The 27,074-nt window shown below is 41.5% G+C and overlaps 1 protein-coding gene across 6 annotated transcripts in view; it reads left to right on the forward strand.

The window, feature by feature from the left end:
- NYAP2 (neuronal tyrosine-phosphorylated phosphoinositide-3-kinase adaptor 2) overlaps positions 1–27,074 on the forward strand; it is a 217,164-nt gene that overhangs the window by 125,719 nt on the left and 64,371 nt on the right. For all 6 annotated transcript variants that reach the window (XM_045198413.2, XM_024564304.3, XM_045198415.2 and 3 more), the window contains one exon: positions 13,896–14,987. In XM_045198413.2, coding sequence (XP_045054348.2) covers positions 13,896–14,987 — 1,092 coding nt within the window. The remainder of the gene's footprint in view (positions 1–13,895; positions 14,988–27,074) is intronic.

A 27,074-nucleotide genomic window follows, 5' to 3' on the forward strand; every position in this document is an offset into this window, starting at 1 on the left:
CTAAATTTGAGAAGCACAGAAACTACCCCCAAATGTCATTTGGCAAAATTTAAGGGGTATATCTGTGGTTCAGGAAAAACGAGTTCCGATAAAAGGTGTTAATCTGTTGAGTTTCCCGTCTCACCACACGTAAGCCGTGACCTACGTCCTCCATTTTCTCTTTTGTTTTGATCTTAATTGCATTTTTAAATTAAAACTCACCCAAGGAAAATCATCTTTTTTTTTTTCGGCTTAAGCCGATAACACCAACGTTGAAACGGCAATATTCAGAACATTTTAAAGCCTATATAATTTTAAAGGAAAGATTACATCTTTTAAAATAAATTCATTATGTAGATATACATAGGATATAAACCTAATACAGAAGGAAATTGAAATATTGATCTCCTAGTTCAGTGGACATAAAATCTATATATATTTAGGCAATCACTCATTTTACAATTTCCCAGAACTGGTAGGGTCTCTGGCATTGACACCATTAATTTTTATAGCTTAGCACTAAAGAAATGCAAAGTGTGTGTGAAATCATATATTCTCATTGCCCGTCTTCCAACGTAGACAGATTTTTTACGAATATTGATAATAATTGATAATGATATTAGTTTTACTTTTTAAGTCCTTCCCATGGCCCATGAAGTACTCAGATACTTCAAGTATAGTATTCTTTAACTCTTCATAACATCCTGTATGAATAAGCATTATTATACCCATTAAACAGTTGAGTTCAAGGAGGCTTAAAGAGGTTAGAGTTCACATCCCATGGTTACACGACTAATAAATTGGATTTGAAATTTAGGCTAACCTGACTCATGGAAGCGTAGTGGTAATGCTTTGTTTTTTGAAATAGTTAAAACACCCTTATTATATATTTGTAAAACAAATATGTACCATCACCTTTAAAGACAAATTATCCTTTGACAGTGTGGTCACTAGAATCAGATCAGCTGGGTTCAAAGCCTGTGTCTACCACGTGGACAAATAATTCAGTTTCTCTATACTGTAATTGCAGGGCCTATAACATGGGATCTATAGTAGTATTAACTCATAGGGATGTTGTGGGGATTATATTAAATAATTTCCCCAAAGCACATTGCTTGATACCCAAACTGCATTTGATACATGGTACCTATTATTCCCACTATTGTTATTTTTACTACTATGATTATTCTTGTTATTACCACTGTACTTCCATTAGAGAAGATGTTAGCCCACATCAACACAACTTCAGTGAAGTAGAATGAAATGTTTTCTGGCTCTGTGATTCCATGCCGCTTCCTCTGTGTGCTCAAATACTTGAAAAGAGCACAAACATTTCTATCTTTACGTCTCCATCAGGACAGACTTACCGAAGATAACCCCCAGTAGACTGGCTCTAAGGCACTGCAGGGACTCGCTTCCACAGACCCGGGTGCCCCAGGGACAGGGGAAATGTTCCAATCGTTAATCGGATTTTTATCTCAACTTGCTTTCACTTAACATAATATCCTCCTGGGTTGAATCAGAAATAACTGAGCTTCTGTTGGGTGCTCAGCATCCTGCATTTTCCATGGCTGCTCTTTGTTATCACATTGCTTTTTTCCCTCCAGACTCAGAAAATTAGCTTATTTGGTAACTTCTTTCTCTGCAGGTAGTAATGCTATGAGCGACAGCTACTGTGAACTTGTAAAGCCGATGGCTTCAAATTATTTGTGCAAAGGGATAAAGAGTTATAACCAGTGGTTTAATAACGCAGATATCTCTGGGTTTTAACTGTGCTCGTTGTTTCTCCAGCTTGGACTTCCTGAGTATCATTTGATTGACCACTGGGTGGAGGCAACTGGTACACAGAGATAAAACCAAGAGTGTTCTAGGTTTGGGGAACCTGTGGTCCTGTAGACATAGTTTATTTCAGTTCCGTTTCTAAATAAAGCTAGTCTTTAAGATTAAGTACTCCTAAAGACTCTCAGGAGATAAAATTTTATTAAAAATAATTGAAAATAGAGAGAAGGAGGAAAATCTGAAGGGACTCTATGAAAAAGCATTGAAAAATGTAAATCATTATGCATCGGTAGCTTATTGTTCAGTAAACAATTATATACAGTCGTTACCCAAAAATGCCTATTGAGAACAATTCTCTCTATTGTTTGTTTGCATTTCAGAAAGATGAGTAATTCTGTCTTAAAGTCTCTAGTAAAGAGAGAAGCTGATAACCGAGGACAAGATAGGAAATGAGGAAAGTCACAAGGACGAAAGAGATGAAGCACAAATAAAAAAAAAAAACCTAAGAGGGAAGGGTCTAAGTAGCGATACTTTAGTTGGGCCTTTAAAGGTGGGAAGACATGTGTTGAGGTCAGGTGGTGGAAGAGCAAAGTGTCAAAGCAAAGTCTGAACACACACACACACACACACACCCCTGAGAAGTATGGGGAACAATGGTGCTGTGGGACCCAGGAGAAGGCGAGTACGAAGAATGCCAAGGGAAAAAAGGGTGGGAATTATGTTTGGTTGTAGTGGGACATCTGGCACACTGTTATACTACAGACATCCTTACTACTGCACACACACCCCACTATGGTGATGGTGTCTCTCTCATCCACACCAAGGATGAGGGGATAAAGGAGTTTTAAGGTACTTTCGTTTCTTATTTCTTACATTGTGACGTGTTTGTATCAACCAAGACAGTTTTTATTTGGGGGGGTAATTGTTTAACCCCAGAAGTCATGGCTAGTATAATGCTGACAAAGTCATTAGACCTTAACTGTTATAACTTGCAGGGTCTACCTTGTGAATTCTGTCTGCCCTGTGCTCCTTCATGCCCCCTTGGAACTTCCCTTCATGGGCGGGGACTAAAAGAGCACCACTTAATTACTCAGTTAATTTTTCTGGGCTTCTTTTCTTTGTCAGGCAAACTGTTTAGCCTCAATTTCTACTCACCTGTAATGTTCAGTTCACTATTCTTCCCTTAACCACTCTTTCATCCTCACCTTCATTTCTTTTGTTACTATCCCTCATTTCCCTGCCTCTGAATTCAAATAATGCCAAAGGAAATGGAAGATCATGGGAGCTCATGACCCATTCCGGTCACTGGAGAATACCTGGAATACGCAATGCTGACTCAGACAATGCCAGGGTCCGCCACTTCACTGGCCAGTAAACAGATATTTATCAAGAACCTGTGAATTTCTGGTCACTTTACACAGATGATGCAGCAAAGATCAAAACAAACAGGGAACCATTGCTCTCAGGTCGGGAAAACACACACACAGGCGCCTGGAAGGTTCCCTAAAGCAACTGAGAAACAAACAAGAGAACTATCCAGTGTAATAAGGGTAGACTGGGTGGTGATGAAAGACGTCTCCAAATAAGTGACTTCTATGCTAACGCCTGAGCACCACAGAGAAGCCAGCCATGCGAGTTCACAGATGTCAAACAAAGAACAGAGCTGCAGAGTAGTAACCAAAACAAATTTTAGTTATGACAGTTGCAATAGAGGAAAAAGCATCTCAGTATACAAACGACTCAAGTTTAAATACAACGTGAGCAAGTGGGGATTTCTAACCAAGCAACAGGCTCGGGGTCAGTAGATAGGAAATTACTAAGGAGAAACATCAGGGGTGTGGGGTCCTGGCTGGATTCTTGTTGAAGGACACCTGAATGATCAGACACCACCAGAGGGAGGGCGGGGCATGAAGAAGACCCTGATCATACATCGAAGGTGATCAGGGATCGGGGGAGGCTTCTAATTAAACTGACTTGGCAGGGTTGTTGCTAAGACTGGATTTTACAAGAAAGCACACTGATGGGCCTCCAGGAAAGTTCAGATCCCTGACTCAAGTTGATCAAACAAATATTTTTTGTCAGTTATGGGACCTAATATTTTAACACCTTGACCAGCTGGGTTCATCCCTGCACAATGGTTCCTCTGCTTGACAGATACATCACCTCCAGATCATTTCCCTGCTCCTTGTAGACTTACGTAAAATACATATTGGTAGGGGGAATCCGAGAGACTTCAGCAGTGTGGTCGGCAAAGTGCCCACAGCATGGCCACGTGTCCTTCCTTTGCAGTGTCTAGCGAGCATCACATGACCGGAGAAGGAGGGGAGGCTCTGGAAACAGGACACTGCCCTGGCTGGGAAACAGCGAGTCAGACACTGTGATAAACGTTGTGGATGGGGGCTGTGTCTGCTTGGGAATGCTGGCTACTCTCCCGGACAGAACCCCATGAGATGGTGTTACTCTGGTGAATTTGCCCTGGCACAGGACTGGCCTTCCCCCTGTAAGCCCAGAAACTGCATCTCATTAGACATCTAGAGTAACTAAGGTGCCATCATAACCAGCTCAAAAGAGATGGGCATAGGTCTCAGACTGTGTGGGCTGCTGCAGCAGAATACTACGCTCTGGGTAACTGAATAACAGCAGGGATTTCTTTCTTACAATTCTGGAAGCTGAGAGCACAAGATTGGGGTGCCAGCACAGCTGGACTCTGATGAGAGTTCACTTCCAGGTTCCAAATTGTTGGCATCTCACTCTGCCCTCAAGTGGTGGAAGGGCCAGGGAGCTCTTGGGGTCTCTCTTTTATAAGAGCATTAATTCCCTCCATGCCCCCAATGCCCAAATCTTCCACAGTCACACTGGCTGTTAGGACTTCAACATGTGAGTTTGTGGGGACATAAACATTCAGATCATAGCAGTATAGAAAAACTGAATTCCACTTTGCTTGTTTCTGATGCAAATAGTCACATGGAAGATATGCATGCTATTTTGGAAAATTATTAAAAGGTTTCTCAGTGAATCTGAAGTTAGAAAATGAAGACCTCATAAGAATCCTATAAGTAGAAGCTTCAGGTTTTGCTAGCGTGCTGGGTCCATCCACACAACAGGGGTGTAACAGAGGACCATAGCCCCTGGCACTGCTAGGATTTTGCTCTGAGTCTCCTGCTTTCTGTTCCTTGAAGCTGGATACTCCCCTCGGGTTTTTCTTCCCTTACTTTTGTTAATACCTTTGCTCTGATTTCAATCCAGTCTTTTTGACCAGAAAATATGTATTCTGCTTTTTATATCTCTTCTCCGAATCACCCTGTGGTGACTTTATAATACTCAGAAGGCAATCTAACTTCCTTAATTTCTCGATTCTGGAAGGGTGTCTTTTGTTTCCTCGGGCTGCACACTGTAGTTCTATGAAAACAACAGTAGCATTTTCTATGAGACCCACCAAAACAGGAAATTAATTTTGGCATTTTTAAAGTTATCTATAGCTGTGTAATAAACCAACCCAAAATGCTATGGTTTAAAACAGCAACAATTTATTATTTCTCATTATTCTGTGAGTTGACTCGGCTTACGTGGGTTGTTCTTCTACTCTGTGTGACATTGGTTGGGGTCTCTTATTTGGCTGTATTCAGCTGGCCGTTGGGATTAGTTGGAAGGTCCGAGATGTCTTCACTCCCATGTCTGGTCTGTCTTTCTGCCCCACATGGCCTCTGCACATGACGAGGTTGAGCTTCTTCCTAGCATGTCGGTCTAAGAGGCCTTGCATGCAATTTGGCTTTCAAGATAGAGGAGGTGAAAGCTGTCAGTTCTCTGAAGTACAAGACTCGGTCACACCAGTGGCACATTTATTGGTCACGGCCAGCCCTGGTTTAGGAGAGGAAGGTAAGCTCTACCTATTGATAGGTAGAATACATACAAGGAGGGAAAGATTTGCGGGTGGCTACCTTTGAAGAATCTACCACAGTTTTCTTCCTAAGCTCAATATTTCCAATAGGCATAATACTGTCACCCTGTTGTGGAAATGTTTCCCTACATTACAATGTCAGCTAAAAATTAAGTATTTCATGATTTCAATCCTGCCCAGGTGCCATGAGGCTTCTTGGGTGCAACTCCTCCTACACAAAGGTATTTGAACTAAAAGTACAGTTTATGTGTTTTGCAAAGCCTGACATAAGCTGGTGGGTCTGGAACGGAAAAATAGCAATGTACAGTTCCTTTCAAAAATGTAGCAGCTTCCCCAGGCCGGACGGCTCACTTGGTTTGAGCATTGTCCCATATACCAAAAGGTTGTGGGTTCAATCCCCGGTCAGAGCACGTACAGGAGGCTTTGATTGATGTTTCTCTCACATTGATCTCTCTCTCTCTCTCTCTCTCTCTCTCTCATCAATAAACAGGTCCTTGGGTGAAGATTTTTTTTTTTTGAAGTAGGGGCTGGAGGTGAGAGAGGCACATGGAAGTCAGTGGCTTATTTGCTCACATGCACCCAGTTCTCCCTGTCCCAAGAGCAGAAAATAGTTACTGATGAAGGCTCAGTCTCTGCCCCCTGGGTTTGGCTCTCTGTGGCTCTTGGCTTTGCTCTGTGAGCTCCTCGATCTGCTCTCAAGTCACCCTTTCTGGTCTCTAAGAAGTGGCCTGTATCTGAGCTGTAGCGCTGAGTAGTTTCGTCAGCTCTTTTCCAGCCCTTAAAAGTGTGGGGCCCAAAGGTTCTGTAAATTTAAATTTGACCTGTCTCTGCCTGTTTTCGTCAAAGTTGGCAAAACTCCTTTATAATTTTTGTGGTTTTCTTGGGAATCAAATGATACTCTGTTTTCATTAAACAAAAGACAGAAACACAAATTGATTTGAGTCAGGCCTATCTCTTAGGGTTATGATCTGGGGGTTGTGGAACATTTATTAGATTCTTAAAAGCCAGAGTTCTCAACAAGGTCTCTTATAGCCATCCCCTTAGTTTGATTATTACTCCATAACTACATGTGACTGGCAAAGCTCTGGACTGACCCTTGCCTTGTAGCCATTTTTTACCTTGGAAACATTCAGCTACTCAGAGACGGTAGCATGGCGAGTCCTTTGCTGGAAATACTTCCTTCCATTTTTGCCTGAGAACTGGAGAGTCAGTTTCTCCCCTGACTCCCCCCAATTTCTCTTGCAATCCTTTGTCACGCCTGACTAAAACAAGTCAGTGGGTATGTTCCCATTCTTCCAGAACTCTGCTGAGTCAGGCCCACAATTTCATTAGGTGCATTTTACTATATGTGCATCACACAGGAAATAGGCTTGCCATTTTTTTTTACACCAAGTATAACATAGCTCTCCTGTTTTCAGCCTCCAATCATAGTGATTTCCTCCCCAACGTTCAACCTCCCAACAGTCTCCTCACCATCCTCAGGCCTCTGCCACCACCCAGTCCCAAAGCCAAGGCCCAAGGTTAAGGTTTTTGTTACGGTAGCACAGGCCTGCCGCCACCAGTTTCCGATGTGTACACAAGCATCACAAACTCCCTCAACTTCAGAGACATAAAGCGGTGACCATACTTGTTCCCACTTCTGCGGGTTAGGAATTTGGTAGGGTACAGTGGGGATGATGTGTCAACTGGTCAAAAGTGTCTGTGCTGCCACCTGAGATGGCTCAAACCGCTGGGGAGTCACTGTTTCGGCTTAACTATGGTCAGATGGCTGTGGTTTCATTTTTATTATTGATTGAGAGGGGTTTTGTTGTTGTTGTTTTTCCCATACTTATCTGGGGCTTCCTCACGGCACAGTGACGTCAGAGTAGTCAGAGTTCCGTGGTGCCTGGCTTCCCCTTTGGGAGAAGGGGAAAGCTGCCGTATCGTGGGGAGAAGAAATAAACTCTATCTCTTGAGGGACGTGGGGACCAGTTTGCACAGACAGGCGGGGGAAGGATGGATGGAGCCCTTGCTGAAGACTATCGACCACAGAGCTTCTGCTTTAGGGGTATTCAAACCTTCCTCATCGTAACCTGTAATAAGAGACATGTGACACCTAGGAAATATTATGTACTTATAAATACATATTATTTCAAGAAGCAACATTTTCACCCTGTCACACTCAGATTTTTGTAATCCACTCTAATTATTTTTTTTCAAAATGTTGATTACGAAACTCCAATTTTATTTTATAACTAATAAGATGAGTAAATTAAAAAAAAAAAAAACCAATGGTTCTGATTAAGGTCCCTTACTGTCTATATGGCAAAAGTGAGTATCAATAAAAGTGTACTCCAAATAATTTGCCAAAAGTTATGCGGCTTGGCTGAGGCAGAGAGGAGATAATCTTGTCTCCTAGCTTAAGCCAAGACTTGTTCAGTCCCACTCGACTTCAAAGCCACACTGGCGACCCGTTCCCTGTCTTACTTTGTCTCCATCCAAGATTTGATATGAGTTCTCTGTTTATATTGTCACCAGATCCAAGAGAAAATCACAAGTCCTACAACTGGAAATCCAATTCCCGTGCTTCCTTGGTCTTCCTCTAATAGACTGAGGGCCTTTGCAGCTTCTATCCCTTTACAAGCACCTTCTTAAAAAAAAAAAGAAAAGAAAGAAAGAGAAAAAGGAATTATTCGCAGATGGTATTGTGGGGCTTGTGACTGTGAAAATAAAAATACCCCTCAAACCCTAAGAATCGTGAGTTGTGAAAAGAGAGTTATTGTGAGCACAGTTCTGCTGAAGGTGAGAAATGTGTCTCTCACCTCCTAGAATCAGCCGGTGCCAGCACCACACAGTGTGGCCCTTCCTCCCCTTCACTGGACTCTCTTGCCTGATCTGAATCACCTCTTCACATACACCTTTCTAACTGCAGCTAAGTTCAAAGTTATGGTTCCATCAGCATAGCATAGACCAAGAAGACCTAAAATAACACTTTAGGCCATATACAGCATAATGAGATCACAACAGTGCAAGCACAGCCTTTTCCTTTGTTTGCAAAGGTATTACAGGTTGGGGAGGGGGTTGAGGACTGGGCAAAAAAGGTGAAGGGATTAAACAAAATGAAAGAAAAAAGACTCATACTCAGACAACAGTATGGTGATTATCAGAGGGAAAAGGAGGTAGAAAAGGGTAAATGGGGGGTGCATAGTGATGGAAGGAGCCTTGACTTGGGGTGGTGGAGACACGATATGGTATACAGGTGATGTGTTATAGAATTGCACACCTGAAGCCTATATAACTTTATTAACCAATGTCAAGCCAACAGATCCAATAAAAATAAAAACATACACAATAAATAAATTGTGAGATTTAAAATTTTTTTTAAAGTAGCTGGTAAGGAATTTACATTTCTTCCTTAGTAATGCATGGAGTTAGGACCGGATAATCTCCGAAGGCCCTTGGAATTCTGTGACCAGAGACTTTCTAGGAGAGGAAATACGTACCTGTGTTGTATCTCTTTTAACACGTCTTGGGTCAAGAACACCCACAGATGCGATAGCCTGATTTTGAATTACACTTTTTTTTTAAATAAGGAAAAATTTATTTCAGAAAGCTAGGTTGACAAGGGAGACAGTGGGTTTCCAAAATTAACTGTGAAAGGCAGATCATCGGGGCCTGACTGAGAGCCGTGCCTAACCTTTGTTCCCAGATATCTCATTTCAAAAATGTCACTTTCTGCTTCCTCGATGCTACTGTCATACACTATTTTAAGCATTAAAATTTGTGTTCTGCAGCTAAACAGGAATTATTGCTTCTATCTTTGGACCTATTAGAAATAATTTGAAGTTCATTTAATAGCAATAAAAATCACCTTTACATTATGGTTGACTGTTAAAATCTGCAATGCAATTTTTGTTGTCTTTCATTAGTAGTATTTCAGGGCCCATGTATATATAACAAGACTATTTTTAAGTACCTTCTAAAGAAGTGGATTTTTAAACATGAATTTTCTTCAATTCTTAATTCCCTAGAGGGAGGGTAAACTACAATTAATTATGTGACAATGCTGCTTAAAATTTCAGACTTTGCCTTATATGGATACAATTTAAAAGAAAAAACATGACAGTTGAAACCATTTTTGTTTCCCTAAATTATTTACTCAGAACTTGGACTAGGGTAAAAGCAGATTATAAATGGTAAGTGGAGAGAAAAATCAGCTCATTAGAAAAGAAAGTGTACCCTCCTCTGATTTTCCAGAGACAGGTATGAGATTGAAAGGGGGTATGGAATGGGGAGCAGATAATGCCCGAGGAAAAAAAAGTGTCCCAGTACTAAAGGAATGAATCTGTTGATTCATCCCGGTCATACGTAATTTACTTAATACTTTACTGTCTCAAAAAGCCTCAGTACTCTCATTTCAAATTTGGTTCAATACACAGGAAGAGACCAGGAAACAAAATGTGCTTGAATGGTATAAGTCTGCCTGCATTAGGTGCTTTTCAACACACAGGGAAGGGGAGAGGGAAGAAGCTTGCCCATGTAATGAAGCATTTCCTGGGCAAGGACAGCTGGAGAGCTGCTTCAGCTGGTGGGCAGCAGAACTGAGTGGAGCGAGGAGTCAAAATGCCAAAGCAAATGGCAACAGCAAGCAAAAAGCATCCAGAAAATGGGTTGGCATTGAACAGCAAATGCCTTGCCCCAAGTCAGAGGTTGCTCGGTGGGACTGAGAAGAGCCATAACAATAGGTCCTGTGGCAGACGGGTGCTCCTGGGTGGGTGCCTGCGAAGAGCCTCTCTTCTTCAGCTGTAATGTGCTCTCAGTGACTCGGTTTCAGGGGTGAGGAGGTGTAGGGCAGGGGAAGGAAAATAACTGTATTTAAAAGACTGGGAAAGAGTTGTATTAATTCTTAAAATAACAGAGATAGTTAAAGCACTCCAATGCCAAGGAAGAAATTAAAATGCATGCTCATCACTCAGCTGAGCAGGGTCTTCATGTAGGGCTTAATAAATACACAGTTATCTAAGTCAGCTTGAGCTGCCATAACAAACTACCCAAGACTGGGTAACATAAACAACAGAAATGTATTTTACAATTTTGGGGGCCAGATGTGGTTTCTGGGGAGAACTCTCTTCCTGGCTTGTAGATGGCCACTTTCTGCTGTGCCCTCGCACGGTGGGCAGAATGAGAGAGCAAGCACACTCTCTGGTGCCTCTTCTCCTAAGGGCCCTAGTCCTATCCTTTATGCGAGCTCAACCCCTATGACCCCATCTAAACTTAATTGTCTCCCAAAGACCCCAGCTCCAAGGACCATATCATTGGAAGTTATGACTTCAACTTGAACTTGGGCAAATACAATTCAGTCCATTGCAACTGTCAGTTTTGATTATCTCAGAGTCACCATAAAAGATACATATTATATTTTTTCCCCTTTGTCAGACAGTATCTGTACTTGGTTTGGGGTTGAAGTTATTCTCACAGTACAAATGGATGCTCTAAATTTCTCCTGAGTGTTTCACCTTAATTCTAACTATACTGTGTTCTAGAACAGAGCCTTCTCTTTCTTCAGTCATTTTATAAATAGTAAGAGTCTTTATTTCTTTTTTTTTCTATTCTGTTTGGCAAACAACATGAATGTAATTTGCTGACATTTTGGATGCAACCCAAGCATCGGTTTTGCTCATCCCAAAGGCCGCCTTCTCATCCGTGTGGGAAGAAGATATTGGCTCCAGGGTTGTTCACGAGGCTGCTGTTTTACTGAGTAGCAAGTCACTGCAGCTCTACCACTGACGCCCGCACTTCCTGAGAATCTGGGCTCTGGCCTCCCCTAGGTGCGCTGCTGTTGCCTAGGATCAGCTCAGTAGATGCTTGAACTTTGCCTGTCCTATTTCTCTCCATGCAAGTACCCACGTCTACTTTGGAATGTCTGCCTTTAGCGAAGGGTCAAAGAAAACAAAAGTGAACTATAGTTTAGGAGGGAGACAAATGAAAATCTTCATTCTGAGTGTGATTGTTTCCATAGGATGGAGTTATCCATCACAGGGACACATGTTAATTCCTGGCTTTGGGTTAACCCTCCATTCACAGAGCACCTCGCTATCCAGACTCCTTTCCTTTGCAGACACCCCCAACGCCATACCACTCAATCCCGAGAACCCAAGAGTCAGAGACCAATACTTTTCCAGGGCATAAATTACTCAGTTCAGAATGATGCGCTGAGACGGAGGCTCAGGAAATAAGCTTCAGAAGAAGGGTCTGGGCGGGCGTCTGTTCTTCGTGGTCCTGAGTCTCTCAAAGTGCCTCCAGAACTAAGTCAACCTTGTTCAAGGATGTAAAATTTTACTTCATTTGGTCTCAGGCTCTTGTATAAACCTGGTGACATTTAAATTGTGAAAATTAATACATACAAAAAATAAAAAATAAAACTAGTAGAAGATACAGAGAAGAGCTATTGGTTACTTTGGGTCCCTCCTAAAGAATTATTTGGGTATTTTTTGCTTTTGGAACTAAAAGCACCCACTGCTATATCTTCTGGAAAATGACGTCTAGTTTTTTCTGAGTTAAAGGAAAAGTCTAGATCACAGGTGGCAAACCCAAGGCCCACAGGCCGAATCCGGCCCTCCACCTTGTTCTATCCAGCCCAGCACCTTGTTTCTACTCAGCAGCAGCACCGAGTTCTCGCTTAACTGTTAAGGAGCAGTTTCATTTATACAGACCTAAAATTACAATCGGCCCTTTGAAGGCAACCACGAGGCTGATGTGGCCCGCAGTGAAAATGAGTTTGACACCCCTGGCTAGATACTTTACCTTCAGTTCAAGAAGCTGTTCGATTCTAGTGAGTAGAATCAACGTCATGGGCGCAACAGAATGGAATATTTGAAAGCGGGTATGACCTAGAAAAGTGAGAGGCACAGCCACTTCTAGCATACTTGATTGGTTCCCTTTCTCTGAAGGCATGATTGATGCATAAGGCAGCTGCCTGACTACTCTTTGCTTCTCCTACAGTAAGTTCCTGCGTCTTAAGAATGTCTTAAGAATGGTAAAAACAAAGGCAATTTCAGGTGTTTCCTGATTTGCGTCTCAACACCCTCCTCCATTAAGGCTGCAAATTGTAGAGAAGCCTATTATTTTCTCATAGTTTTACACCTAGAAGCTATACTGTCAACTTTCATTATATGCTACCGTTTACCACGAGCAACTACATTCTGCCACATTGCATAATAATGATAATCACTGTAATCATGTATCAACACAATGAGATAATGAGATAATAACAAGACTCCGGTACCTTCCCTGTGTGCTAAACAATTAATCTCAGTCACAGACCTGTTGCTAGCCTGTTCCACCCCACTGTAGGTGTCGGAAGCTGGTGTTGCATCACAAGGTCTAGGGCGGTGGGGGAGGGGACTCCCAGCAGGCTGTGCGATGCAGTGGGCCACCTATCTGTGAGTTTCCAGAAGTTATTCCTGAAGTTTACGTATCATCCTGTGGATTATTCCCTGGCAAAACTCTCAAAGGGGTTCTTATGTGTCAGGGCAACATACCCAATAAATTCCTTCCAAGAGAGCATTTGGGATATCATAGGAAATCTTACCAACAACAACAAATACACCCTAATCAACAACACCTGAAGATTTGGAGAGTAACTTGTCTAGACTCAGGAGATTTTCAGCTCAATTTCCCCTGAAGTTGCAGGCCCACCTCTATAGAAGTTACTTATCTGAACCAAAACAGAGATTAAGTCTAGCAGGCTGAGACATTTGTATCCGAAATGGAAGCAAGATGTGATGATGGACAATAAATAGCATAGCCACATCATTCAAAGGACTCAGAACCCATAGTATTTTTGTGGCCATTTGTGCTAACAGAAACTCTAGATTTTTTTCCCCCTGAGTTTCTCCTTTAATTCATGGAGATTAATCTTTATGAAATTTGTAATTTTTCAGTATAACATGTTCCCTCTGAAAGTTTCTATTTAAAAATTCTGAGACAAAGGGATGCATAGCTCTAGTTTTAATGCGTGTACCAGTGCTGGCTTGTTAACATTAGTTTGAGATAAATATTACTATTGCTCTGTCACCAGGTTTTTCTAAGTATGAGAAATAATCGACTTTCGTGGAATTTTAGTCCAAACCTCCAGCCAGGAATAAAGCAGACTATCCCTCCTATCAGAAGTGTACAGTAGTAAATCCAAGGGCAAATCATTTTTGAAAACGTTATCATTGTATTCATCGATTTTACTTTCTTTTCCTCTTTCTTTTAGTTTCAGCCAAACCCAGACCCAACAGTGACGAATATTCAAAGAAGATTCCTCCTCCCAAACCGAAACGGAACCCGAACACTCAGCTCAGCGCGTCTTTCGATGAAACGTACATGAAAAAGCACGTGCCCAGGAGGACATCGCTCACGCGCGACCCCTCCCTCTCCCAGGTCAGCAGTCCCACGGGGGACCCCGAGGAGGAGGAGCCTGTGTACATCGAGATGGTGGGGAACATCCTCCGCGACTTCAGGAGAGAGGACGACGACCAGAGTGAGGCCGTCTATGAGGAAATGAAATACCCCATTTTTGACGACTTGGGCCAAGACTCCAAATGTGACCTTGACCATCACAGTTGTTCTTCACAGTGTGCTACTCCCACGGTGCCTGACTTGGACTTCGCCAAGTCCTCAGTGCCATGTACTCCAAAGGGTTTGCTCTGTGACATCCCCCCACCCTTTCCTAACCTGCTTTCGCACAGGCCCCCTCTGCTGGTGTTCCCGCCTGCCCCCGTGCAGTGCTCCCCCAATTCTGACGAGTCCCCGCTCACCCCACTGGAGGTCACCAAGCTACCCGTGCTGGAAAACGTGTCCTACCTGAAACAGGCCGGAGCATCTCCATCCTCGCTGCCCCCACACACCTCAAGCCACCCTAAAATGGACAAGGACCAGAGCGGGGCCCTGGGGCCCACGGCCGCTGCGTCTGCGCTCTCCTCGTCCCCTCCCCCGCCATCCACTTTGTACCGAACGCAGTCCCCGCACGGCTACCCGAAGAGCCACTCGGCCTCCCCGTCACCTGTTAGCATGGGGAGGTCCCTTACCCCCCTCAGCCTCAAAAGGCCGCCCCCCTACGACGCCGTGCATTCTGGCAGCCTCTCAAGGAGCTCTCCGTCCGTGCCTCATTCGACCACCAGGCCAGTGTCGCAGGATGGGAGCAAGATGGTCAACGCCTCGGTCAACACCTACGGGGCGGCTCCCAGCGGCTCCCGGTCCAGGACCCCCACGAGTCCTTTGGAAGAACTAACCAGCCTCTTTACCTCCGGACGAAGCCTGCTGAGGAAGTCATCCAGCGGCCGCAGGTCGAAGGAACCCGCAGAGAGTAAGTGTGCAGGTGTCGTTAGCCCAGCGGGTCCCTGGGGGACTTAAAATTGCACGAAGCTCTTATGCACTCATAACGCAGGCAGGCAGTGCGTGATCGTTAGTCTGTTTAGTTGAAATCTCAAAAGGTGTTATTTTTCTTCTGCTGTGCTAAAGAAAAGAGTGTGACCTAAAACCAAAAGTGAAAATCTGCACAATATAACCTATCCATTTAAAAAGAATGATTTTTTAAATAAAATGGAAAGTCTAAGTTCTTAAAGTGGCACTGGAAAGTCTAAGAAAACAGATACTAAAATTTTTACATAACTATCTTGATCTGGAGGCAGAAATTATACATTTGAACATGGAATTGATCAATGTTAAATTTATCTTATATTAAAAACCTGCTTGAGCTACTCTTTGAAAACCTTTGCTGGAAAGATAGCAATTCGGATGGAATTTGTTTTTTTTTTTTAAACATAATGAATGACTTTCTGCATATTTTATGTTGTTATATTCTGACCTTCACTCTGAACTAGAATAGGTTCATTGTTTCTCTTCTACGGCCGTGTTAGTTAGCATCTTACTACTAGGTACTCTTCCTGGGTCCATCCACACATACACTAAGGGGAAATCACTAAGTGATAAATAGGTAGTGAACATTATATTTATTCCTGAATTTCAAAGACCAGGAAATGTTTGTATCCGAACGTTTAATCCTTTTGTGAACTCCAAATCACTCCATAAATACATAGGAAAGTCAAAACAGATCTAGTTTTCTCAATGTCCATTTCATTAAATTACACTGCTTTCCCTTATTTAAAAATGCCTTAGGCAACCAAGCTGATAATTTATCATTTGTATCTCAAATGATCCCAACACAGGATTTTCTTACTTATCTATTCATAGTCACATGAAAACCTTCCCTAAAGGAAAATAAATCCTTAATAATTTTGATGATGAAGATGATGACACTCCTTAGATTATTAATATTCATTGGTAGTTATAAACCACTTATCTTGTCTATTTTTTTTACCCAGAGAGATTTATCAAAGCATTAACTGCATAAATAATCCCCCTTCAAAGAAAAATCACATTTCATTTACCTGACTAAAAGTCAACAATATGTAATATGTTAGACCTGTCTGGGGTTAAATATACCCACATATGCATACTAATTTTAAAAACTGAATTAAAAAATAAGGACAACTTATTTCTAGAACAGCGATTCTCAGCTGGGACAGTTTTGCCCCTAGGGATGTTTCACAATGTCTGGAGACACTTTTGGTTGTCAGGACAGAGAACGCTACTGAAATCCTGTGGGTAGAGGCCACGGATGCTGCTTAAAAGCCCACGGTGCACAGGACAACCCACTACACACACACACACAAGGATTAATTAGCTGGCCCACAACGTCACCAGTCGATGATGTAAAGTTTGGAAAAGCTGATCTATATTTATTAAAGTGTCAAGTTTTGTTTTTACAGATGATTATTTCAGTTTAAACACAGATCCGGTAAGGTTTTTGGGATAAGGTAGAGAAAAAAATTTTTTTAAAGAAAAAAACTTACTCTCAAATACATCATGGTGAAATTCATAGACATTTCATCCTAGACTTGGTGAAATTATTGGAGTTTTTCCTTACCTACCCATTTCTTTGGATGATCCTTCCCAGCTCCAGCTGGCAGCTATATCAATTAGCTAGAAAAAGTATATGCAGAAGAAATGATTAACTAATGAAGTTATTTCAAGAAAAATCCATCTGTTGGAATCAGTCTGTGTGCAGTATGTCACAGATTTCTCCACTGGGCTCCAAAATGAGCTTTGTGTGCTTCTGAAACAAAGCTTGTACGCGGAAAAGTGGTCCAGGCTCTTTACAGCTTTTAGGGCTCCAAGGACTGAATTTCTTCCCATGTACCAACTCTTCAGAGAAGGGGCATACCCTGAGTTATTTAACTTCAGTGTTTTATTTTACATAAGTGGAAAGCAGGGGAAATGCTGATGGCACAGATAAATAACCTAATGCCTTTTACTTTTGACTCTGGAAGAAAATAGACACTATCAGATGCTAACAAAATCATAGGGGCTCTCAGAATCTTTCTGTGCTCCAAAGAGTAGATCCAAAATTGATAATAATTGAGAGTTAACCTGTAATTACTATTGCAGAATGCTCAGTGATATAACTCTCCCCTTCACTCTTGCCTGCTGATACCATAGGGACAGAATAAGTGATATGAAGTAGTATAACATGTATGACTCCTGAGTCTCAAGTGGTATTTTTTTACATTTCAGGAATAAAAGTAAGACTGGTATTTCTATTCTCCATACCCCTCTGGCTTTACTGGAAATGTCAATTTTGTGAATTTTCTGGTATTCAATTTAAAGCACATTTACTCTTATTTTGATTTTTAAAAATCTATGTCAGATAAAATTTATGCTTCAACTCTTATTTTTAACAAGCTATAAAAGACACACCTAATTTAATGATTTCATATCTGAAAAGTTTACAATGCTCGATGGGGATGCAGCAACAGGAAGAGATACAATGAGATAATAGCGGTAGTCTCTGAATCAACTTTATCTCCCTGTACAATTTTCTCAATATGGTCTTTACACTAACTGTTCTAGGAAGCATTTTTCCCTAGTTGATGGGACGTTGTCATACGGCCTAACTTGTATATGAGTGTATATGAGGACACTTGATAGTCTCCAATGATGATAGTTTTGATTCGAACTGGTTATTAATGTTTTTTAAATTTGTGCAGAGAGGTGGAGGGTAGGAGGCACGGCAGCAGTGATTAACTGGCATGTTATTGCTGTCAAGTTGTGTGTGCAGGAGAAAGAGGTGAAGTGAAACATGTTTTGCAGTGAATTTGGAGACTCAACTGATCATCTCCTACCTGTACTTTTTATCTTTCTTTTACTGGTTTTATTTTATATACACTTTGATTAGAATTTTTAGAACACTAGGTCGTGAATGGGGCTAGAGAAGGAGCAAAAGGAAGAAATGGCGCGGGCCCATTCATCTGGTGTAGTCGTGGGAAAAAAGCAAACGGGGTGAGCTGGCGTTGGCAAAGAGCTTCCTCGTTCTCAACGATATTCCACATTAATGGAGATATCGAGTTTTCTGCTGTTAAGTTTCATTTTCAGCCTTTTAAAAATACTCGCAGTTAAGACTTTTAGATGTTACATTTTTATAATTATAGCTATAAATGGGTTTTATAGGGGTGATGAAATAAAGTTGGGAATCAGATGTAACCTTTGCCTTTCCATTCACTTTGTTAAAAAACAGAAACAACATACCCCCAAAATATGCAAACCGACAAAACAAAAAATCTAGCCCTATACTCCCCCCCATCCTCACACACTTTTCTCCTTTTTAAGTCACTTGAGATCCTAAAATATTAGGCATTGCTGGCAAAACAACTGATCCAGCTTACTTTTACTAACTGAAATATTAAAAGAATTTAAATTTAAAAGGAATGATTTTGGAAGGAATTTTTGAAATGTATTTATTTATTTGTTATCCCACGTTTAGGGAAAAAAGAAAGGTATACTAGCATAATATAGCCATCCTCATAATTCAGAGTCATTGCCGTGATCCTTGTTGTGTGCCTACTGTGTGCTAATGCACATCACGTGTTTAGCGCAGTGCTCTGCACAGGAAGGCCTCACACAGCGGTGACTGTCATTGCCCCTCATCATTTGTAATGGTGACACGGTATTGATAGCCTGATTATTAGGTTACTAGGGTGCCCTCAGGGGCTGTTAGAGGTTGTCAAGCTGACCAGCCCTCTATTGCTATATCATTTAAAAATTCACTTAAATTCTTACATCTGTTTCTGTGGTTTTCCTGCCTCCTCCCTTTTTGTTCAGTCTGTGTATTGATACCTGTGGCCTGTCCTCCCCTCCCCCCCTCTCCTAGTCTCCTTGCAGGCTTTTCCTCCCTGCACTACCACACCACGAATCAGCTGTGGGCCGGGAAACCAGATACCCAAAGTTGTCTGAGGAGACTGTTATCTAAGTTAAGTGTTTGACCTTCAGTGTGGGGACTTTGTGACCTTTACTTCCAAAGGCCACTTTCACCCCTTTACTAAGTCTTAAATGACATCCTTGGATTCATATCTGAGATGGCCAGAAATAGCAGCTTTCCAAAAACTGAGCTGTCCTGGAAAACATGGAGTGCATGTTATTTTAGGGATACCCACACCTATTGTTTAGCTTATTAAAAATAGTATTTTTCAGTAAAATTCTGCAAACAAAATAAGTAAGGAATTTATCTTCATTCCTTTTAGTTCCTGTGAAAGTAGAGGCTGACAAAGAGTGGGTAGGAAAAAAATAGGTAGAGTCTTCCCTTGATGTCAAAATCTGAGGATGCTCAAGTCCTTTATATAGTAATGGTGCAGTGTTTGCATGTACTCTGTGATAGTCTCCCATATATTTTAAATCATCTCTAGACCACTTGTAATACCTCATACAGCACTGGGCAAAAATGGGTTTACAGTTGTTCATATGGGAAATAATACAATAATTAATATATAATAATACAAGAATAAACTGTTTTGCATACTCACAGCTGTAAACTACTTTTGCCCACCCTGTACAATGTAAATGCTATGTAAATAGTTGTTATTCCATATTGTTTAGGGAACAATGACAAGAGAAAAGGCTGTGCATTTTCAGCACAGACACAATCATCATAGACCTAACTGCGTAGAAAACATCAGCAACATATTTTTCTGAATATTTTTGAATACGTCGATGGGGAACCCATGGACACAGAGGGCCAGCTGTATAGAGAAACCAAAGGAAAGGGTGGAGAATAAAGTCCACAACTCTAGATCTCTCATTTACTGTGGAGACTGGGTGAGCCCCCAGCCTGTGACTGCTCGCTGGCCGGCGTGTTGACTTTGGGCAGAACTTTGATGGGCATGGTAACTTGGAGCCACCTGGCCAGGGATGGGGGCTGGATCCCCAACCTCTGGAACACTGGGATTCTTTAAAGGCGTTTGGGACTTGAGCTACACCCAGAAAGCCTGACAATATCTCAGAGGATATCATGAGGAGGGTTCCAGAAGACCTGACAAGACCAAGGCCTGTAGACTCGGTTAAACATCACCTTTGTCAGGCTCCTGTCCCTAGGTTTGCTGGTTGCCTCTCTGTTCAGGGTCCCACACTGTAGTCTCAGACTGGTTTCTGCCTTAGCGAGGCTTCTTCCAGTACTCAGAAGGGAAACGGAGTCAAGTCCTGGGTCAAGATGACACCACCAGGCCAGGACCATTGGGACGGGCTCATGCTCCAGAAAAAGTCCTCAGGTTATTCAAAGCACAGTAGGCAAAAGACACTGGAAGCTCAGTGATCCACACACTCCCTGCAACACAGTCACCTGGATATTGTTAAAAATACAGACTCCTGAGCCTTATCACAGCCCATTCTGTGAGAAATCCTGGGGATTAGGCCTGGGTTGTTGACTACTGAGTAACAACCCTAGTAATATTTATGCTTTCTATCACCAATAACTCAGGGACTATGCCATTTACCTGTATGCAAGAGAAATCTATAACTTTGTTTTTATCGAGCCCCGTCAAAAATAGAATTTATGGAAGGAAAGAGAGAGGGGAGAAAGTAACCTACAGACAGGTTGAAACGATGAATGTTTTCCTAAGCTACTGATTGGGTGGCAGCTTGCAGAGAAGACAGTTAGGGGTATCTGAATGAGTCAACGGGGAAAACAATTTCATTCCCTGCAGATTCTCCCAGAGACCTTACAAGTTTGACAGGGGAGCATGTGGTGGGCGATCTGTGAGTAATGTCTATTTTTGTTCTTCATTAGGACCTGTGTCGTAGGCATGCCAGTCCTGTGCCATGTCCTATCTCAGTAACCCTCAACAGTTAAGTTCGAGAACTACTGGTAAGGGCCATTTCAGGCAGGGACTGATGCTACTAGTCAGACAGGCAGGGGCGCCTAGCAGCCAGGATGGCAACAGTTCTTACCCCACAGATCTGCTTAGTTGGGTCCAGGCCATTTAAGGGGGGAGGCTAGCAGTACAGGCACAGAATGGGGTCCCCAGATGGGGTCATGACTCAGAACAAGAGTGTGCTATCTAGAGAGGACAACCAGGATATGACCTAATCAGTGAAGGGGAGCAGACAGAACACTGTGACTCAGAGGCCAGGCAAGAGAATGGGAGTCTTCATTGAGAGACACTGAAGATGGGGAGCGGGGGGGAGTTATGAGAGTAATGAGGAGGTCTGGCTGGCCGGACTGGGCCAATGGTCTTGGGACCTAGACCTGACAGTGCTAATGGGGGAATGAAGGGATGAGTTTCTTGGAAAATGATATCATTTGTACCAGGAATGATATTAAGACCAACTAAGCCCAGGGCAGGATGCATCAAAGAAGCAAGCGTTGCGAACCTGGGGAGGGACTGTGGTATCCAACCTTTTCCTTGCAAAGGCTTCCATAATCATAGTAGCACATACTTACTTCACTGCCATTTACTCTGTATCAGCCACAGTCCTGAGCATCCTCCATCTATCCAGTCCTCATAGCACGACTCCAAGGCAAGTGACATTAACACTGTCATTTTAAAAATGGAAGAAACTGAGGCACAACTTACCCAGAGTCGCATAGGTTGTAAATCTGGGACTTGAATCCAGTTTATTTAGCTCCAGGGTTTCAGGTCTTAATGATGTTTTATCTACACTTAGTTAATCTCCCCAACTTTTTTCTCTTCACTATTGCCATTAACATGTAGTAGTTATTATCGAAACTCTAATGACTCATACGCTTACCATTCCCAGGACTATTTGTTAATAAGAGAAAGCTCAATTTGTCCCTAAGTGGCCTGGACCACTTACTGATTATCAGCAATTTAGGAAGGGGGTGGAAAACATTTCAGCATCCTCCTGAATTCACTCCGGAATATCCTGGTCACTGCCCTGGCCTCTTCTGTAAGCCCAGGACTCTGAGCTGCTCCTGATGGCATGTAGTCTGCCCAGGGGGCCTTGGACTCACCTAAATGACCTGGCAAAGAGACTGGGTGCTCACCTCCGTGGCTCTGGGCATAACTTAAGGGCACATGTGTGCATTTCTGTGTTCTCTGAGATTTCAGTACTGACCTACCAACGAGATGACCCCACCTCAGCGGTGGAGGGCTTTTATCTTTAGCTGCTGACATCTTGTTCATAACTATGCGGTAGCTTCATGGCTTGTGGCTACCCCAGGGGAAAAAACATTCCATGGATTAAAAGCCCCTAGCCAATGGCAATGAGGGCTCCAGCATCACTCACCTAGAAACGGTTCTAGTAAAACAAACAAAAACTCCAAAAAAGCCCTGTGCAAAATGCTTCTGAGCATCACCTCTTTTGTCTTAGATTTGTGTTCATGGGTCATAGACAGAATCAGGCACTTATCTTTACAATTAAAAATAAACACAGTGATGGCCAGAGGGAAAGGGGGCGCTGGGTGGTGGTGGGCTAAGTGGAGGAAAGTGGGGACGTCTGTAATAGTGTGAACAATAAAAATACAGTTAAAAAATAAATACAGGTCTGCAAGAATACCCTGACCTATATAATTATTATTAGTTTTAAAGCCAAATAAATTTTCTTTCAGGATGATGAGGTTCACGAGAGTATAAGTCAAATCCCTTGATTTTCAACATGCATGTGACTTCTTGGTTAATTGGGACCATGACATTGTCTGTTTCCCTCGCTTAGTTTCTCCCAGGATTGAAACATAGAGTCACTGAAGAAGACATAATTTCATAAATAATTGCTCACCTTTCTGGGACTAGACTGCAGCTGTCTTTGATTGATGCAGGCAGACTGTTTATCCCTGGTGTTTATATGCTCTGGCTGCTGAGCCTTTAAGTGCAATTGCTTGTCAGCAATTTAATCAGCAATTCTCTCCATTAAGAAAGAAGCCTCTCTACTTTTTGATTTATAAAATGCAAAAACATTTCAATTCAGAAGTAAAGCTACAACTGTCTACTTTTTTAAAATTGAGATTCACTCCGTTGTATTTAATTTTACATGCATGAAATGTACTAAGACAGATTTCTTTCCCTCCTGTTGAATACCTGAAACAGAAAATACAGTTTCTGATTTGTGTTCAATATTATGTGTATTCCACACTTTAACAGCTATAAGTAATAAAATATTAGATATAAATGGGGGTTCCTATTGGACATGTATCCTCCCCTATGTGTGTCCTACATTCGAACTATATGTGATCTAGAAGGCTAGGACAGGGGCTGGATGTCACAAGAGGTGGCTTCCATCTTGGCTCAACCACTGAAAATCTTTGAGACTTTGGATTAGTCAATTCTTCTCTGCATGCCTCAGTGTTCTCATTTTTCAAATGGAAATGTTGGATGTGAAAAGTATGATTCTCTTCTGGCCATGTTGGCTGCTTCTGTGGGTTACTGGGTGATCTGTAGATCCCCAAATAAATTACCGCCTTCCTGCTCCTCGGGCTTCCTGCTGATGTTCTCTTTTTTTTGAAAGGACTTCCCCAGTAACCCCATAAAACAAAACCTAAATCTTGGATCCCTGCAAAGAGCCTATTTGCTGTTTTGTAGAGTTTTTGTTTTTCTTAATGCTATTGTCTGTAAGTAATCCCTCCTTCAAATTCTGAGAGCACTTTATAATGGTATGTGCCTTACACAGTTTTTTTCTGTCTTGTTTACTATTAAGACAAATGGCCAGGCAAGACAAAGGCCATAAGTTTTTATTAGCATTATATTTCATGTAACACCTGGTCCAATGCAAGATTTCTTAAAGTTGATACATGATAAGCATGTATGGAACTTGTTGAATTAATAGGCCTAGTAGCTTGAGAGGGCTAGTGAACTTGAGGAAACAAAAGCCACATGAGAAATGTTTGACCATTAAATGAAAAAAAAAAACAAATAAAAGAAAAGAAACCAGATTCATGACCTAGAAAATTCCACACTGAAATCCATATAGTTATTCAACCAAAAAGGCACTATGCTGAATGCTAACATCATTGCTTATGCTCTTATGTGTCCTATTTTAAAAGACGCCCATTCCATTGTAAGCAGATTTATTTGGGGATAGATATAAAGAATATAGCCATAAAGCATTTCAATGTAGATCATTTTGTAGATGTCAAATTGTCATCAGTTTCTGTATAAGTGACTGAGCTATGGAAATCTATCATTTCTCAATGTTTGAAGATAAAGAGATGGATTTTTTAAAAGAAAATAATGGAAAGCAACATTTTAAAGAAGAAATTCCAACCTGATTGACATTATTCATTTTTGAACTCAATTAGCAAAAAGAGTGAAAAACCCATTCAACTAAGTGATTTGACTTCTTGGTGGAAATGCATTGCGTGAATCCAGGGGACAGTTATTATGTGACTGGTGGTCTTAAATGCATGTGCTTCTGGGTACAAATGGACTTAACTTATAAAACATTTCAAAAGTCTTTTTTAACTCTCAAAAATTTTATTTTCAGAACTCAGTAAATGGGTGGCAATTCCAAATGTAATGTGTGTCATACGGTGTTTCTCGGTTGAAGGAAGCTCATTATTGTTGTGAGCTGATGGGAACTAGTTAAATTAAATGTTTCATTCCTGGTAGCCTAACCAATCAATGGGAGAACCTGGGCCATTGCTATTCCCCAGTGAAAAGAGTAGAAATATTAAGGAGAATCCGAGAGGGGAGAAGGGAATAACATAAATTTTAAAACAGACATCCTTTCTAGCCGCATAGGCCCAGAGCTGAGAACTTACAGGAAATATTTTAAATCCAGAAGTCTATAATATTATCTGACAATTGAAGGTGGAGAGTGAACTTCCTCCTGCATTTTCTTCTGGTAAACTTTCAGTTGCATTCAATAAAATAGCACTTTTCTATTTTTTTCTTTTGCATTGGTTCTTTTGTTACAGATTTAAATGATAAAATTAAGTCAAGAAAGAAAAAAAACAGAAAACAAAAGGTAGAAAGAGTCAGCGGGTAGAGAATGGGGCCATTCACATACTGTTGAACCCTAGGTCCAGCCATAATGCTATGGGCGGTCGTTTTAATGTAGTTTCATTCCTGTGGCACAAATAAGAAATCCAGGGCTCCCAAGAACTAGAGGCTGGGAAAGGACTGAGATGTCAGCAGCGTCTAACGAGATGATCAGAGAGGAAGTGAAGCATGGCTCTCTGTAAGTTATCACGTTCTGAATATCAACGTCGCCTCTATATTTACAGTCTGGTTTCACACTTACATCAGTTGGTTATCAACCCCTTACCAATGATTAATAACAAAAGATATAAGCCAAAGTGATGAGCTGTTTGTCAGTTTGGCCAAAGAGAAATTTCAAGCCTAAAAAACGAAAACAGATTGGCTCACAGTGGTCCTTCTCTGGTTGATTGATGATCTCACCTTAAGCCTGCAGAATGCACGTTGGTTTCTAAACCAAATTATGTAAATTATCATGTAATGTAAACTATAATAAAATTGTCCATTGATGTCTCAGCAAAAACAGCTTGATTCTACATCCAGCCATGAATCTCCATTTTCCTCTCATGGCCAAACCACTGACATGAATATTTTGGACTTGCTGCCTCCATTTCTTGTCCCTCATTTCATCCTTAACTTCCTACAACCCAGCTTCCTCTTCTGTGCACTCCAGAGTCACTCAGGGCTTCCTGATTGGTGTTTGGCCCTGTTCACTTCTCACTCTTCATTGTCCTAAATTTCACAGAATGGCTGGCTTGGTTGGTTACTCTATCTGAAGACATTTTTCTTGGTTTCATGCAATATGACACACTCATTGGTAATCTTTTTGGGGCTCTGCCCTGATTCCTTTTGAGGAGCTCTGCTCTTTCATTTATGTACATAAGAAGAGCTCTTGTAACAACATCACTGACACAGGGCTGTGAAGAGCATGTAAATGTTTGTCTCGCCAACTAAATTGTCAGCACTCAATGCTGAGTCTTTTATCACAGCCACTAGCGTGTTTTCTGGCACCAAGTCCACTTCACATGTGTTCCTGAACTAAAGTGGATACGTGTGTGCCTAACCTTCACAATTAAATGGCACATTTTGGGGAGAAAAGACTATATATTTATTAAGTGCCTATCACCTCTAGGACTGTTTTTGCATAATTAATTTATATTTGTGGATTTATTGATTTTACCAAAGCTAACGTTTTATTAATAGCAAAGTCTAATAGGACAATCATGATTTCAAATATTGAAAATAATCTGAGTGTTGTACAGGACACCGAGATCAACCCTAGTTAAGGTGCATCAGAACTAAGCCCTCCAGGAGTTTCAATGGAGAGGCCAGGTGTAGATGATTTTTATATAAAATTGTCAGAAGGGAAACAAGTCCTGTTCCTGATTGGGGAAACCAGACAGCACTCAGCAAGAAAATGAAAGGAAGTATCCATAATCTGATCTAAGTATTTTATAAAAGAATTATAGTAGGGTCCATGGGAAATAAAATGGCACAGATTTTCACTTGATGGTTCTGGAAGCCATGTTAAGATATCACATTGTAGAGAGAAACTATCAGCTAGACTGGACATGGTGTTGGGTGTGGCCCTTCCACTGTTTAATTTCCAGAAGATAATAAGGAAGCTAAAATGTACTGTCATTTCTATGTCTTTGTTTTTAAATTTTTTTTTATTTGACCATCTTAAAAAGCGATCTCTTTGTCATGGAAGGTAGACTGGGGAGTCACTGGGGGTGTATGTAGGGAAGAAACATGGGGGTCAAATGTCCTTGGGTCCAAAGACACATTTGCCTCTGAAAAGCTGTGCTTTTAGGGCAAGACAAACTCTCCACGTCTCAATTGTTTGATTTTCATACTTACCTCACAGGACTGTTGTAGAAAATTAGAGAATATAGTGTATAGCAAGAGACCTTATAAAGTGTAAATTGCCGTGCAATTCTAAGGGGTGACTGACTTTTAGCTGTTTGTGGAGAGAATAAATATTTTATTAACAATGAAGTAAGGTCAAGAGGAATTAAGTTTTTAGAGATTCCATGTTGTCTGCACAACTCCCTTCAGTTGGGCTTGGATAAAGGATCTGGCATCTTAAGTGGATCATCCGAGAGCTGATGTGAGCCGCAGGAAGCGTCGGT

Source organism: Desmodus rotundus, chromosome 2 (assembly GCF_022682495.2).
Source record: "Desmodus rotundus isolate HL8 chromosome 2, HLdesRot8A.1, whole genome shotgun sequence".
Classification (NCBI taxonomy): domain Eukaryota; kingdom Metazoa; phylum Chordata; class Mammalia; order Chiroptera; family Phyllostomidae; genus Desmodus; species Desmodus rotundus.